We start from the raw sequence: 16,308 nt of genomic DNA, 5'->3' as shown, positions 1-16,308 counted from the left end.
GCTTTTGATTCCTCACTATAACCAGTAAATATGCATTTTTCACTTTTATCATCCAACTTTCCTATTAGCTTTTTAGGCACATGTGCATAAGCTACACATCCAAACACTCTAAGATGAGATACACTACATGACATACCTAACCATGATTCTTCTGGTACTTTGTTCATCACACTCTTTGTAGGACATCTATTTATCACATAAACAACACATGCAACTGCTTCTGCCCAAGATTCATTAGACAAGTTTCTTCCTTATAGGGTAGTAATTTCTTTATGCAATCTTCTGTGTTCCATAATGAATTAAGGAAAGTATTTAGATAGAAATCACATAAGAGAAATGTTTGGCCAACGCGTTTCGAACCAATAAGTTTGGTTCATCATCAGGACTAGATGAAGAGACAAACCATGGAAAAGGCTTAATTATGTCTCTACATTGCTCTCTATTTAAGTCGTTGTCATGGTCTATCTCTTCATTTGGTCCTGATGATGAACCACTTGTTGGTTCGAAACGTGTCAGCCAAAAATTTCTCTTATGTGATTTCTACAAAAAGACTTTGATTAAGTTCCTTCCTTTTAGCATGCTCCTTCCCATGTTAATAATGGTTATGTTCTTTCTCTCTGCTACACCATTATGTTGCAATGTTTATTTAGTTGTAAATTTCCTTCTGATTCCATGTTGTTTGCAGTAAGCATGGAATGCCTTTGAATCATATTCTCCACCACGACCTGATCTTAGTACCTTGAACCAACACTCACTCTAGTTCTTTACTAAGGCTTTGAATTCTCTAAACTTTGCAAAAGTTTTAGACTTCTGCTTCATGAAATAAACCCATATATTTCTGTTAAAATCATCAACGAAAGTGAGGAAGTAACAACTTCCACCAATCGATTGTGTCCTCATAGGTCCACACGGGTCTGTATGAACTAAATCTAGTGTCTTCTTTACTATGTATGCAACTCCTTTCAAAAATTTCTCATGGTGTTTTTTCCCAAGATGCAACACTCTTAAGTACAAGATGATTCCTTGGTGGCAGGTAATCCTCTAACTAGATATTTCTACTACAACAATCTCAATCTCGAGAAATGCAAGTGTCTAAACCGAAAGTGCCATAACCAGTAATCATTAGAACATCCAACTGTAAAAAAACTGACCTGATCATTGTAATTCATGATTAGAGGAAAGAGTATGTTCTCTGTCATCTACACCTTGGATATTAGCTGCTTACTTGGAGGCTTATCATATATAACACACTCTTGTTCCTGAAAAATAACCTTGTATCCTTTCTGCATTAACTGACCAATACTAATCAAATTATGTTTGAGACCAGGGACATAATATACCTTTGAGATTGTCTTTAGCTCCCCCTGCTTGGTTAGAATGTTGACCACTCCTTTTCCATCTACATCCACAGTCTTGTTAGTGCCCAACTTTACCTTTGTCTTCACAGATTGACCCAAATTTGCAACCAAATTCTTGTTTCCTGTCATGCGGTTACTACAACCATTATATAATAGCCACACATTAGCAGAAGGTTCATGGATGGTATGGAAATCTAGGAACATGAAGTCAGTATTCTCTATAGTGACATTATCTCTCTTCTTTTCTTGATCAACTATCTTCTTCTTGCAATCGCGAGCATTGTGACCAAATTTATTGCAATAATATCTCACCTTTGATTTTTCGACTCTTTGATTAGTGTTGGAGCTTCTGCTATTGCCTCCACTTTCTTGCTCTTGCTCTTCTCTGCCATATTTCTGAGAACCATGTATTTTGCCTCGTCCTCTACCTCTCGATCTACCTCTGCCTCGACCTTTATCGGTTGAAATAGAAACTTTAATTTTAAAAGTTGTTTCTAAGGTGGAATCCTTACTTCTGTCTATCTTTGCCTCATGGGATAGAAGTGATCCCATCAACTCATCAAATGTCAATGTTCCCAAATCCTTGGCTTCTTCTATGGCTGCTACTAAAACATAAAACTTGGTAGACAAATATCTAAGGACCTTCTCAACCACGATTTGATCTTTTATGTCATCACCATAAATCATTAACTGGTTCACAACATTCAAAACTCAATTTATAAATGAATCAGTGTCCTTTGTTTCCTTCATATGTAGAATTTCAAAATATCTCCTAGTATTCTACAACTTAACAATTCTTACTTTGTACGTACCTTTATAGTATTTCGCCAAAGTCTCCCACACTATATTTGTTAACAGCGTATTCATAGTATTCTGCAACGCTGCTAGGTCCACTCCTTATTGGATAAGCTACAACACTTGCTCATGCTTCTCTTTGTCTTTCTTCCATTGTTCCCTCTCTACATTAGTGAGGGCTCGTTCAACTGCTTCATCTTTAGGTTTTGGAAACCCAAGTTAGAAAAGCACCCAAATATCATGAGCTTTCAACGTGGTCTCCATTTTAATGACCCACGCATTGTAATCCTTCCTTATAAATGGTGAAAATTTCCACTACAAACTAGATGAAGCCATCTTTAAAACGACTCTTTTTCAAATTAAAAAAACCCTTTTTTATAAAAAAAAAACTCTTTTCAAAAACCTCCTTTTATAAATCTGTGTAAAGCCTTAACCTCAAAACACAAACTTTATAAAAAAGAATTCTTAAAACACCTTTAATATACTTTCATGACATGAAAAAGGCCCTTTTGATTAAAAAAAGTACTCCCTTGGAATATTAAATCCAAAGCCCTTTTAATATTAAAAATTCCTTTATATTAAAGTCTCGTAATATATTTAACTCATCACAATGTATGAAATCGCTAAAAACAAGCTTTAATGTAAACCTTTTCAATGTTTTGACTTCAGACCTTTAAAAAAGTGACTTTTATTTGGTTAATGTGTCTTGATTTATGGAGACCCTGCACAATGGTGCTGTTTATGCCAGGAAATTATATCGTTAGTTCTTTGTCGCTCTCAACAACTGAAGAAACCTGCGTGCCTCTAAATACTTTGCGGCCTATAACGCATCTAGCTAGTGATCCCTCCTGCGTTATAACGCTCTGACTACCACTTAAGGATGTATTATGCTTTTAATCAAGAGAAAAAATGTCTCTTTCACAGATTACTATTGATCTTCTTCTCTATTTCTCTTTGTAACCTCGCTTTGATACCAATTTGTTGGAAATACAAAGGAGGTAAGGAACAAATTTCATACACAAAAATAACACAAGTTGTGACTCTTCTATTGATCGCACAAACTTGATGGTTACAATGAACCCAGTGAGGGGTATTTAACTTTTTCTACTAACGACTCACTCAAAATAACTTTGACATGCAACCACACTCTAAATTCAACTTTACCCAAAATAAGATTTAACTCAAACTCACTCACACTTGAATAAGCTAATGACTCTCTAAATTTAGACAATGCTTCATGCATGAGCAATTAGCTATCTTTAACACAAAGCACTAAGTAAACTATCTTCTTTGTTGTTACTGCAAGTTTATTACCACACTTCATGTACAGAGTCTCCTTTGTCGTAGCCTAAATAGGCCACATTTTCACAAGGAAAATAATAGAAATTCTGATTTTATTTTGAGAAAATTGGTGGAAATTGGGTGTCCTAGAGGATAGCATGAATTATTTGAAAAAATTATCACCAAACTCTACCGAGAAATCCGTCATACGAGACGAAATTGTGGACTCGTTAGAAAACGTCCTCTCCTTTTGCTACATTCTCTTGGGTTTGAAGTGGATTTATTTTATCATTAGGGGTCTTATTTGAATGCACCAGCCTTTAGTTATTCTCATCCAAGAGACCATGTTACCCAGAGAAATATTTTGGGAGGTGTTTCTCTCAATCTGTCCTGACTTGTATTCTTTCACGAAAAATGGGATGGGCCACTCTAGGGGTTTGGGTGCTTTATGGAGCCCTAAAGATATTACTCTCAAAGCATATCATACATGTGTATGGATAATCTTGATAGGGTTTATGTCAGGATCCAATCAAAGGCTACGCATTATTAATTCTTATGCGCCATATTTGGGATGAAAGACCTTCTGGGATTAGATTATTGAATCTAGAATAATTGGTCTATCGTCTTTGATTATTGTTGGGGACATCAATTTGACCATGAGTATGGATGAAATCCTGGGGGAGAGGGTAAAGGAGGATCATTTAGCATCTTTTTTTAAGGATTTGCTAGAATCACATGCCCTTCAAGACATTGTTTTGTCTCCTCTTGCTCCTACATGGTGAAATGGATGCAAAGGATCAGAAGGGATTTCAAAGCATTTGGACAGATTTATAATTAACGAGTCTTTGAATTCTTGCATTTCTAGGATTTTCTCCTCAATTATTCCATCATTCATCTTTGATCATCAACTGATTATGCTGTCCTAAGAGGATGAGAAAAGGAGGCCATATCCATTCAAATTCAATTTAGAATGGATGAAATCAAAGGACTTTGAGGTGCTGGTAAGGGATGTATGGAATATGTTTGTTCTCCTTGTCCCTGTGAACCATATGGAGTCTATTTGGGCCAAGATGAAGTCTCTAAAAAAGGAGGCTCGTATTTGGGCCAGGAACAAAAAAGCAGCATAGTATAAGGTCATTTTCAAGATCGAAGCCGCCCTTAGGTACTTCAATGATCCTAGCGACCCTTTATATTTTTTTGATCTAGATGGAACAAAAATCTTGTGATCCGAATTTAAACAGGAATGCGAAAAATTACAGATATAACCATAAATACAAATATGCAGTAGAAATAACATTTCATTTCATTAATATCAAATACTGGAATATGCTTACAAACAGATTGGAAATGAGACTAGCTCTGGTGATGGTGGCTTATATCTGAGAAGAGATGTGATGGCTACATACCTCTGAACTATGTTGCAATGAGGCTCAAAAGCCTATCTATTGTTGAGAAACAATGGAAAACCCTAAACATCCAGAAACCTAACCCTAGGAGATGAAATACCAAACTAGGGGCCCCGTTTGGGTAAATTGGTACTTCAACTTCCCGGGGTCATAACTTTGGCATACGATCTCTGTTTGACGCGCACAATACCTCGTTAGAAAGATTTATCCGAGGACTACAACTTTTGAGTGAGAAAAATGGGTCATAATATAGGTATATGACCCATGTTGCTCTTGGTTTTTCCAAAAAACGTCGTTTAGGGCCTCAAAACGACTCTGGAAGTTCAGGACCCGAAAAGTTGCCAAATATAGTAAATTTTGCTACAAATAAGGAAATTGAAAAACTGAAAGAAACAATGGTGGGGGTCCAAGTGGAATAGGCGGGTGGCCACCAATATCCACTTGGATCATTCCTCCCCTCTTAGGAAGCAATGGTCCCCATTGCGTTGAGTTCCTCCATGAGATGAGGAAACTTCTACTGAACTTGGTCCCTGGTGAGCCACTTTCCTTGGTGAAGGAGTTGGCCTACTTTGACAACTTGATATAGTTGGATCCTTTGTTGTCGGGTGTTCTTGATCTACATGTCCATGATCTGATCAGTTGTGGCTTGCTCCATGAAATATGGATTTAACTCTATAGGTGTGAGTTGTTCTACAATGTCTTATGTGTCTAGCAACGATGGGAAGTATGGTCGAAGGCAGTCCACATTGAATACTGGTTGCAGGCCAAGGAATGGGGGAACGTTGAGCTCAAATGAATTGTCTTCCATAACCTTGGTAATGGTCTAAGGTCCATATCGAAGTGATCTGAGTTTCTGATAGGCTCCGGCCAGGCGTTCCTTCTGCAAATGCAACCAGACTTTGTCGCCCACCTAAAACTTGTGTGGCACCCAATATTGATCATGTTGATGCTTTTACTTGGCATTTGATTTCTCTAGAATGTCATGGACCTGCTGGCAGATATGTTGGACGTGCTCAATGAATTTGTTTGCCTTATCGGCTTCTGACTGGACATGATTCGAATCTGCCTGAGTAGCTGCAAATGGTATGGTCACATCAATGGGACATAGTGGCTGGAATCCTAAGCTCACCTGAAAAGGGTTGTGGCCATTCAAGCTGTGGAGAGCCTGCTTATAGACGTTCTAGACATAGGGGAGGTTCTCATCCCATGTGCGTGGATGTTTTGAGTTACACATTCGAAGAATGTGTACGATCATCCTATTGACAACCTCTGTCTGGCCATTAGTTTGGGGATGGAAAGTTGTGGACTTAGTGAGCTTGATGTCCAGCATCAACCAGAGACTGGACCAAAATGTACAGAGGAACCTACTATTCCTATCTGAGATGATAGACTGTGGGATCCCAATATGTACCCACACTCGTTCAAAGAGGAGTTTAGCAGTGGCTTCCGCTGTGATATTCTTCTTGCAGGCTGTCGTAATGGCCATCTTCAAGAATCTGTTGACGACCACAAAAACACAGTCGTTGCCATGCTTAGTAGAAGGAAGGTCTGACATGTAATCCATGGAGATGGATTCCCAAGGTAGACTAGGGTTAGATAGTGGAGTATAGAGGCCTTGCTTCTTGATGGCCGATTTGGCAATGGCGCAGGCAGTGCAGGATCTGATGTACTTCCCAACATCCTCTCAAAGATTTGGCCAATAGAAATACTTTTGCAATAATGCCACTATTTTCTCGACCGTGAAATTCCCAACGACCCGACTATAGTGCACTTCCCAAATCATCTTGGCATGTTCACTTGAAGGAACACAAAGGTTTCCCAGGTGGCATAGCAGGGCATTCTGGAGGTGAAAATCTAGAACTTGTTGACCCTCCAAAAGCATCTGGTATGTGTGGCCAAATTTTGGGTCACTTTTGTAGAGAAGTGTTCAATCAGAAGTCTCATGCCCACAAGATTTGGGCATGATGGTTAACGCCATGATTGGTGGTCAGTTGAGGCAGTCTGAAATATTATTGGTGCTACCCTTATTATGCTTGATATTCAAATGGAATTGTTGTAGGTAAGTGGACCACTTCTGATGGTGATCATTCTACAACTTCCCTTGCGTCTGTATGAATTGCAGGGGTCGGTGGTCTATGTGGATAACCGTTTCCTTCCCCAAAATGTAATGCTTCCATTATCCGCAGGCCTGCACAATGGAATACATTTCTTTATCATAAGTGGTATACTTCTGGACTGTGTCTGAAAGCATCTCACTATGATATGCCATTGGATGCCCTGTTAAGTAAGGACTGCCCCAATAGCATAGTCAGAGGCATCTATCTCGATCTCAAATTCTTATTGCAAGTTTGGTAAAGTGAGCACTAGTGCAGAGCAGAGGCGATGTTTCAACTCTATGAATGTCTTCTATTGATATTCAGACGAAAATAATTTTTCTTTCACTCCTCCCTTGGTGGCTTGACTTAAGGGCCAAGTGATATGAGAGAATCCCAACACAAACCTACAGTAGAAATTGGCAAGACCCAGAAAGCTACAGAGCTCTGTCAAAGTGGTTAGGGCTAGCTGTTATAGACATATTTGGGAACTGCAACCCCAATCACATATGTCGATAAACCAAGGGCTCTTAAGCCCCTAAAAGTGTTGTTCCACGCCCTAAAAGATCAAGATCAACTGATTACATCATTTCCCAAAATTTCTCCCTGAAAAACCACTCAGAACTGGTCAAAACTGGACCATACAGACTACTTAGTGCTAAGGGTGCGATGCATACTGGCTGTTACATTGGCTAAGTGTGGTGCATGTTGAAAGAGCCTTCTGTAGGGTGCGATGGGCGAGAGTAGACAAATGGCAGAGACAATTTGCTAAGTGGAAACCCAGAGAATCTTCTAGAAACTTCTCATATGGCACTTGCCTCTCTGAATTCGCCTAGGGATGAGTAAGAGATCATGAAATCTCCAAGTGGAACCAAGAACTATCAGTGAAATGACACTAATAAAAAACCCAGAAGCTGACTCACCCCTCTACAAACATATATATATGGATCCCTCAGCTAAGAGATACAGAGGCTGGAATTTTGTAATTTGTAAGGAAGTGTTGTTGGTTTCTCTTTGAGACATTGTATTGTTGGGTGATCTTGCTTTTCATGAGGTGAAGAGGGCTTTCATGCTGGGAGGATGATGTTGGATCAGACAGCTAGGTTGTAATCCTCTCTTCTACTTCTACTATCAATAAAGCTACTTGAGTTTTCCTCCATATACTTGTGTTCTTGTAAATATTGTATTTGTGAATGCAATTGTATGGTTAATGTACTTCTGATTCTGCATTGTTTATGGTATTATAGATCTCTATGCTTTGATGGTATTTTGTTGCTTTGCCTCTACAGGTGTTCTTTAAAGTGGGACAAGTGAGAAAGGAGTGGCAAGCTCTATCAAAGGAGAGAGGAAACAAGCAAGGAGCCAAGCGAAAGATTGAGGTTGGTGCTCTCTGCTTCTCTCTTATCTATCATCCATAAAGGAAAACACAAGTTGCTTTGAATTGTTTGTTTCTAAGATAGCTACCCGTCTTAGTGGGACTAGCAGATCAAATAGTGACACTAGTTTTCCCGGAAACAAAATGGTGACTCCACTGGGGAGCGAATAGTTTGTTTGTTTTTTCTATTTGTTTGCTACCTTGCAGCTTGTACAGAGTTCCAATTTGAACTACCCGCATCAATACCAGTGCTCCCCGAACCATTTTACGTGTATCCTTTTCGAATGTTGTTTTTACACCTGCATCATCTAGCTTGCTTACGGAAATCATATTTCTGGCAAATGTAGGAATATGAAGAACACCCGGAAGTGTTCTAACCCTTCCACCTTGCAACTTCAAATTTACTTTTCCATGACCAACGATTCTAGCCTTCCTATCATCCCCCAAGAAGACATCACCACCATCATATTTCTCATACTCGCAGAACCACTCTCTATGGGGAGTGAAGTGAAAGGATGCACCTGAGTCAATCAACCATGCCTCATGATCTACATGTGTACTTAAAGAAGCCAAGTACACATCCCCACCTTCATCTGAGGTGGTTTTCGCCTCTGCAAAAGGAGCATCATCATATCCCTTTCCTTTGTCAAGAGCTTTATATTTACAATCCCTTTTGTAGTGCCCTTCCTTTCCACATTTCCAGCACACCACCTTTATAAGTTTTCCTGGAGATTTAGATCTCCCTCTAGATTTAGATCTCCCACTCGATGACTTATTTTCTCAAACATAATTTGATCAGTATTGGTCAGTTAATGCAGAAAGGATACAAGCTTATTTTTCAGGAACAAGAGTGTGTTATGTATGATAATCCTCCAAGTAAGCAACTAATATCCAAGGTGTAGATGACAGAGAACAGACTCTTTCCTCTAATCATGAATTACAATGATCAGGTCAATTTTTTTACAGTTGGATATTCTAATGATTACTGGTTATGGAACTTTCGGTTTAGACACTTGCATTTCTCTAGATTGAGATTTTTGTAGCAGAAATATCTAGTTAGAGGATTACCTGCCACCAAGGAATCATCTAGTACTTGTGAGTGTTGCATCTTGGGAAAGAAACACCATGAGAACTTTCTGAAAGGAGTTGCATACATAGTAAATAAGACACTAGATTTAGTTCATACAGACCCGTGTGGACCTATGAGGACACAATCGATTGGTGGAAGTTGTTACTTCCTCACTTTCATTGATGATTTTAGCAGAAATATATGGGTTTATTTCATGAAGCAGAAGTCTAAAACTTTTGCAAATTTTAGACAATTCAAAGCCTTAGTAGAGAACCAGAGTGAGTGTTAGTTCAAGGTACTGAGATCAGGTCATGGTGGAGAATATGATTCAAATGCATTCCATGCTTACTGCAAAAAACATGGAATCAGAAGGAAATTTACAACTAAATACACATTGCAACAAAATGGTGTAGCAGAGAGAAAGAACATAACCATTATTAACATGGGAAGGAGCATGCTGAAAGGAAGAAACTTAAGCAAAGTCTTTCGGTAGAAATCACATAAGAGAAATTTTTGGCTGACGCGTTTCGAACCAACAAGTGTGGTTCATCATCAGGATCACAGGAGGGAAGTTCCCCATTTCAAGAGATTCATCCGGCTGTTTATTCCGTCCCTCCTCCAAGCAATCTAGTCATTTCCTTTGATTGGAATCTACTAGCGGGACCCCACCTTCCATATAATGTACCATTCTGAATCATAGTACAAGTTTACAAAATGATTATGTCTGGCACTATCATAGATGAAGGGGATTCTGTGAGTATCATTTCCTCAACTGCTTAGAAAGCGCTTGGTTCACCATTGCTTCTGCCTGAGAAGCGAAATTTTTCAGGCTTCAACAAAGGAACCAATCGAGCGTTATGGATCCTTCCAAATTTTCCTATAGCTTTGAGAAGGAAAAACGTTCACTTGAACGTGATGGTAATCCAAGGGCCACTAGATTACAATCTACTCCTTGGGCGTGACTATATTTACAGCATGGGAGCTATTGTTTCCTCACTCTTTCGGGTGATGTGTTTCTTATATGAAGGTAGAATGGTACAACTTGTTGACCAGCTTTCGTTTCCCTGTTCAAACATGGCTACAAGTCAAATGCCATCCCTAAATGGTCTCTTTGCACAAGGAATGTCTCTTCAACCTCCAGTTCATCCACCTAATTACCACGAGTAATTCGGTGAATGTAACGAAGCTTAGGGGGCATGCACCCTAATCTGCTTCGGCAGGCGAACCCAGATGAAAAGATAGATTTCCTCGTAGGTTATATTATTGGTCTGAAACGCCATTTCCGTGTACAATATGGGATCAGTCCAAAATAGGATCTCCTCGTCGTAGGTTATATGATTGGTCTGAAACACCATTTCCATGTAGGATATGGGATCAGTCTGAAACATGATCTCCTTGAAGGTTATGTGATTGGAAGTGCTGACCCACACCATTCACCTTTGTCCACTTCGATGGACAAAGCCAAGGAAGTATTTTGTCTGCTCCGCAAATGAAACAATATTGCTTAAATGCAAGGAATTCCATATGGTAACCTGGAAACTCTACTTTTCTTTATACCTAGGGGCATGCAAACCTTTTTTACGCAAGTGAAAAGTGACCAACGTAACTTTAACCTTGTAGTATTTTACTAGCTTCAATTTCTTAGGTTAGGTGAATGGTCTGATCCACCACTCACTTTTGTCGGAAGCCCCGGCAAAGCAAAGGAAATGTTTTTTCTAAACTATCCTACCTAACTTCAGTAGTTCATTAACTCTTAGTTCCGTAGTTGGTCGTTTCTAGCCTGCATACAAAAGACAATGAGCAAAGTTTCACATGGGGAAAGCTCATTAAAAAATGAACTGCAACTAATAAGAGACATCTTTAAAAGACGACTGGCACGAGCAGTGTTACCGCAGGGTTCAAGCTCGTTAAAAAATAAACCTGCCACTGAGCATAGTTTCTAAATATTCAAGCTCATTAAAAAATGAATCCACCCTCAGTAAATAACCTTTGTGATTGCATTGCTATCAACCTTTTGAGCCTTGGTCATGTTCTTACCGTCACCTCCACTCTTTTAGCCAATCATATGCCTCCACTTGATTGTTTACCCTTTTGAGGAACAGCTACGACGAGCGATTCTATTAGCCACCCTCATTACACTGCCGTGTTTGAGAAGTTCCAAAATTACCTGGAACCAATTGCTACCCGGATACATCACTTGTTCCTCAAAAACAAGTCTCTTTTAAGCTCTTTTTAGACTCGTAAAATATGAAAAGATTGCAAAGCTACTGGCCTTTCCAGCTCATTAAATTAAAGGGAAGTGCCATCCCTCCTCTATATTTTAATCTTTTTGGACCTAAGGGATCATTACACAAAAAGATCGAGTGCTTGTCTTGTTCGGCTCACTAAAACTATCGAAAAGTCATCTCTTTCGTATTATTTTATACTTTTTCGAACTTAAGGGATTATGCCACGAAAAAGGGCTATTGGAGTTTCCTTTACCTCTCTTTTCAAACTCTCTAAACATGAAAAGGACTGAGTTATCTTTGTCCTTAAACTCGTTAAAACAATAGCGACAAACTTGTCCATCCGGACAAGAGAGAGTTTCACTGTCGCTAGGCTCGCTAAAACATAGCGACAGGTTTGCCCAAAGGGCAAATTATAGAATAAGCATATGTTATCCTCCTCAAGCTTGACAAAAATAAAAAGGTACTGGTTAGCAATGACTGGGAAAAAAGGGAAGAAAACTTGAAGAACTTCATTGGTAGCAGGTCGCACTTGAACATGACACTTTCACTCCATCACCATGATTGAGTCGGGTTGGGTTATTTCATTCACATCACCATTAGTCCTCCGTACCATCCATCTTTGGGGTTAACGCTACCAATCCATCATAGTGTCACCGATATGTTCAAGAGAAGTCGTTCGGAGAATTCACCAACCCAGCTAATGCCTCATCCACTGCAATGCCTTCACTCTCCATTTTTCATGACCACCATTCCTGAACCTTGTATCATCAAATCGTTTTCACCTCCAGAAAATCATTTGCTTCATTTTGTGTCGTAGATGTGGGATTCATTAAGGCCCTCCTATGACATATCACTTCTTGTTGACATCAGCTCATTATCCAAGAAGTTGACTTAGGAACAACCCTTTCAGTACTTTGAAGCTTGCATGCTTTAATGGCAAGTTTCTCACTTCCGGTGACAGGTTTACATCAATGGCCTGCGACCGAAAGATTTTGTGTGGTGTTTGACATCAGATCCTCTATTTACACCATGTGAATTGTACTGTAGTACCTTGAGGGTCATTATCATTATCTGTGATTCCTATGGCGCCTGTTAATAGCTTACATCATTAGCTGGTAATCAAGCAATGTCTTGCCATGTTCGACTTCAGAACATCTTTTCACATGGATTGACTTGTACATCGGGCAGAGATTGAACGAGTTTTGAAGACCTCGGATCTAGTTTCATCCATCTGGGCTGCGATAGATTCAGGAAAATAAAGACATCAAACGTACACCATAGTTGCACAGATGATCATCTGAGCTAAGGGATAATGGCTCTACAAGAATCACCAGTCTGCAACACGGATGGTTGTCTGTCCTATGTACATGAAAATGAATTTATAAAGCTGAGCATGGGAATGCCTGCCTCAGCTAGATCATGAAAATAATGTGAAGATAATGTATTGTATTGTATTTTATACAGGTCACCTTCCAGTTCGAAAAACCTCGGATCCTCATGATAAAGCATTTCACCCGACATTAGAAGATTTACGACCTCATGCTTTAGGGGGCAACTGTTATAGACATATTTGGGCACTGCAACCCCAATCACATATGTCGATAAACCAAGGGCTCTTAAACCCCTAAAAGTGTTGTTCCACACCCTAAAAGATCAAGGTCAACTGATTACATCATTTCCTAGAAGTTCTCCCTGAAAAACTAGTCAGAATTGGTCAAAACTGGACCATATAGGCTGCTCAGTGCTAAGGGTGCGATGCATACTGGCTGTTACACTGGCCAGGTGCGATGCATACTAAAAGAGCCTTCTTTAGGGTGCTATGGGCGAGAGTAGACAAATGGCAGAGACAGTTTGCTAAGTGGAAACCCATAGAATCTTCTAGAAACTTCTCATATGACACTTGCCTCTCTAAATTCGCCCAGGGATGAGTAAGAAATCATGAAATCTCCAAGTGGAACCAAGAACTATCAGTGAAATGATGCTAATCAAAAACCCAGAAGCTGACTCACCCCTCTACAAATATCTATATATGGATCCCTCAGCTAAGAGATCCAGAGGCTGGAATTTTGTAATTTGTAAGGAAGTGTTGTTGGTTTCTCTTTGAGAAATTGTATTGTTGGCTGATCTTGCTTTTCATGAGGTGAAGAGGGATTTCATGCTGGGAGGATGATGCTAGATCAGACAGTTGGGTTGTAATCCTCTCTTCTACTTCTATTATCAATAAAGCTATTTGATTTTTCCTCCATATACTTATGTACTTGTAAATCTTGTATTTGTGAAGGCAATTGTATGGTTAATGTACTTCTGATTCTGCATTGTTTATGGTATTATAGATCTCTATGCTTTGATGGTTATTTGTTGCTTTGCCTCTACAGGTTTTCTTTGAAGCGAGACAAGTGAGAAAGGAGCGGCAATCTCTATCAAAGGAGAGAGGAAACAAGCAAGGAGCCAAGCGAAAGATTGAGGTTGGTGCTCTCTGCCTCTCTCTTATCTATCATCCATAAAGGAAAACACAAGTTGCTTTCAATTCTTTGTTTCTTTGATAGCTGGTGGGCTCCAGTATTGTAGCAATAATGCTACAACTCCTGGAACTCCCTTCTTTAATTTTATCAACCCAGTAGTTCGTAACAAACTTGGAAGCGACGGTGCTGTATGCACAAGTACTAGCTCTTGCCGCAGCTGTCACTTGGTCAGCTGGCACAAGTCCGCTAGGAGCTTAAGCCAACTTCTATGAGCTCTTAGAAGAAGCTTTTTAATTGATGGACGAAAGTTAACTCGAAGGAAGCTAGTCTAATTGCGAAAAGAAACCGAAAGACAAAAAAAGAAACGCAAACCCTAGCAAACCCTAATTCTACCAGCTAGTCCTACTGACGCAAAGGAGAGCATGCAAACTACTAAAAGAGATGCCATTACTTCTAGGTAGATAAAATTCATGTGTCTAAGTTATCACTATCTGAAGAAAACATCTTTTTGTATTTTTGATTAAGTTGTTGGAATTATCATGCATGTGCTTTTAACTAGCTTTTCACTGTGCAGAGGTGGATCAAGGAGGAGAAATGCTTGGGAAAGGTTGGGAAGGTTCAGAGAGGGTCTAAGGGGTCCCTAACATCCTTTCAGAGAGTTTCACAAAGTCTGGATGCCATGCAACCGTGTTTATGAACTTCTACAGGAAGTCTGCAGAGGTTTCTACAGGATGTTTAGGATTTCTACATGATGTTCTGTAATTCTTCTACAGGATGTTTCGAAATGGGATTTTGGAGCATGGGTGAGTGAGGGAAGATGCATGAGTGGATATGGAGGTAGGATAGGGGTTTGAAGTGGCCTAGGAACTGATGGATGGAGCTAAGGAATGGCGAGGATGGTTCTATTTGTTCAAGGGAGAGTGAAGCAATGTTGCACAAAAAATTAGGGTTTTGGGAGCGAATGGCAAACGTGAAGCAAGGGTTCTAAGTAGAGGGTGGAGTGGATGGTGCTGATGGAGAATAAGCAGATGAAGGAGTGGTACAGGTGCTCTGTAAGTCGTTTTTCCAATCTGAACCAACAAAGACTTATGAATTCAAAGACCTAGTTACGTTGACCTAATTTGCTAGCTGTTAGTAAAGAGAATGAACATAAGTGTGACCTGCAATGAAACCATGTATTTTAACTCATGCAAATATTCAAATGAAAGTTTGAACTTGTAACCAACTTCTACACATGAAAATCAAACACTAGTGATTGCATGGCTAAGCAAAATCAGTGTTTTTGTGGGCAGCAAAGTCATCCTAGTCACAGCTCCTGATCCCACTGAGGGAGAGGTGAAACCACAGATGTTTGTTGGCCCTTTTCTTGAAGCTTTTTCTGTTAATGACCTATCAACTAAATTTGAGCATGAAAAGCTATTTTGCTCATCAAAAAACAAACTAAATAACAAAACAAGATTTAGATCCGAATAACATATTTTACTCTTAAGAATGCAGCGAAAACACATAAAGATAATAAAAGGAGGTATTGGGCGCTTGAGATGGGCCCAACCCCAAGAGCTATAGCCTCCTAAGAGAGATTTAGAGCTGGTGCAAAGCTGGATTCATCTTTATTGATCAAGAAATGAAGAGTTACATCAAAACTGTCCACAAGAAGAACTTGAACACGAGCTGAAAGCAAAGCTAATCTATTGCATAAAAATCGAACTACAAACTAGCTAACTAATGGCTACAAAATGACTAACCACTAGCTACTATCTACTGGCTAACTAGCTAACATCCACTGGCTACACTGGCTAACCAAAATGAGGCCCTAAGCCTTCTTATTTATACAATTTGAGGACCCAATAGTCCTCCTAAACTTTAGGGACTCGGCTGCCCAAAACTTGGAGTTAACAGTAGTCCTACTTGACTTGCTTGGCTGCCCTTGTGCTGATTGATTCGATGGCCCTTGAACTCCGAGCTGATGGTGGAGAATTCGAGGTAAGGGCCCATAAATGAAGGGGACACCTTCCTACAAATCCTCTAGCTTGTTCTCCCACGAATTTGGCTGCCAAGTGCTCATTAAGACCTTCAATTTTGTCTCCAAGTTGACCAAAAAGGCTACACAAAGCACCCATTAGACTTGTTGGCATAATGACTAACCAAATTCACTCTATTAACATAAATATAATCAAAAACATGCAATAAACTAATGAGAATGGTGGATGAAGTCGAATTAGGTGGTTGAATGAGCCCAAA

General features: G+C 39.6%; 1 protein-coding gene across 1 annotated transcript; it reads right to left on the bottom strand.

The window, feature by feature from the left end:
* Nucleotides 1-1,199: 1,199 nt before the first annotated feature.
* Nucleotides 1,200-2,225, bottom strand: LOC149237049 (uncharacterized). Its single transcript, XM_089369126.1, has 2 exons — nucleotides 2,160-2,225; nucleotides 1,200-2,048 (listed from the first exon to the last, which is right to left on the bottom strand). The coding sequence occupies exons 1-2, from the start codon at nucleotides 2,223-2,225 to the stop codon at nucleotides 1,200-1,202; spliced, it is 915 nt and encodes a 304-aa protein (XP_089225252.1).
* Between the last annotated feature and the right edge of the window lie 14,083 nt (nucleotides 2,226-16,308).

Source organism: Pinus tabuliformis, chromosome 8, assembly GCF_031772625.1.
Source record: "Pinus tabuliformis cultivar Carrire ecotype Pingquan chromosome 8, CPIR1, whole genome shotgun sequence".
In the NCBI taxonomy this organism is placed as follows: Eukaryota; Viridiplantae; Streptophyta; class Pinopsida; order Pinales; family Pinaceae; genus Pinus; species Pinus tabuliformis.
Note: the sequence above shows the minus strand (reverse complement) of the source record. Positions and strands in the feature narration are given on the sequence as shown.

What these genes read in the sequence shown, in the direction of transcription:
- LOC149237049 (XM_089369126.1), bottom strand. Translation starts at nt 2,225, where the DNA reads ATGAATACGCTGTTAACAAATATAGTGTGGGAGACTTTGGCGAAATAC. An exon ending in ACTATAAAGGTACGTACAAA is followed by an intron (nt 2,049 to 2,159) that starts GTAAGAATTGTT and finishes GTTGTGAACCAG; the next exon opens with TTAATGATTTATGGTGATGA.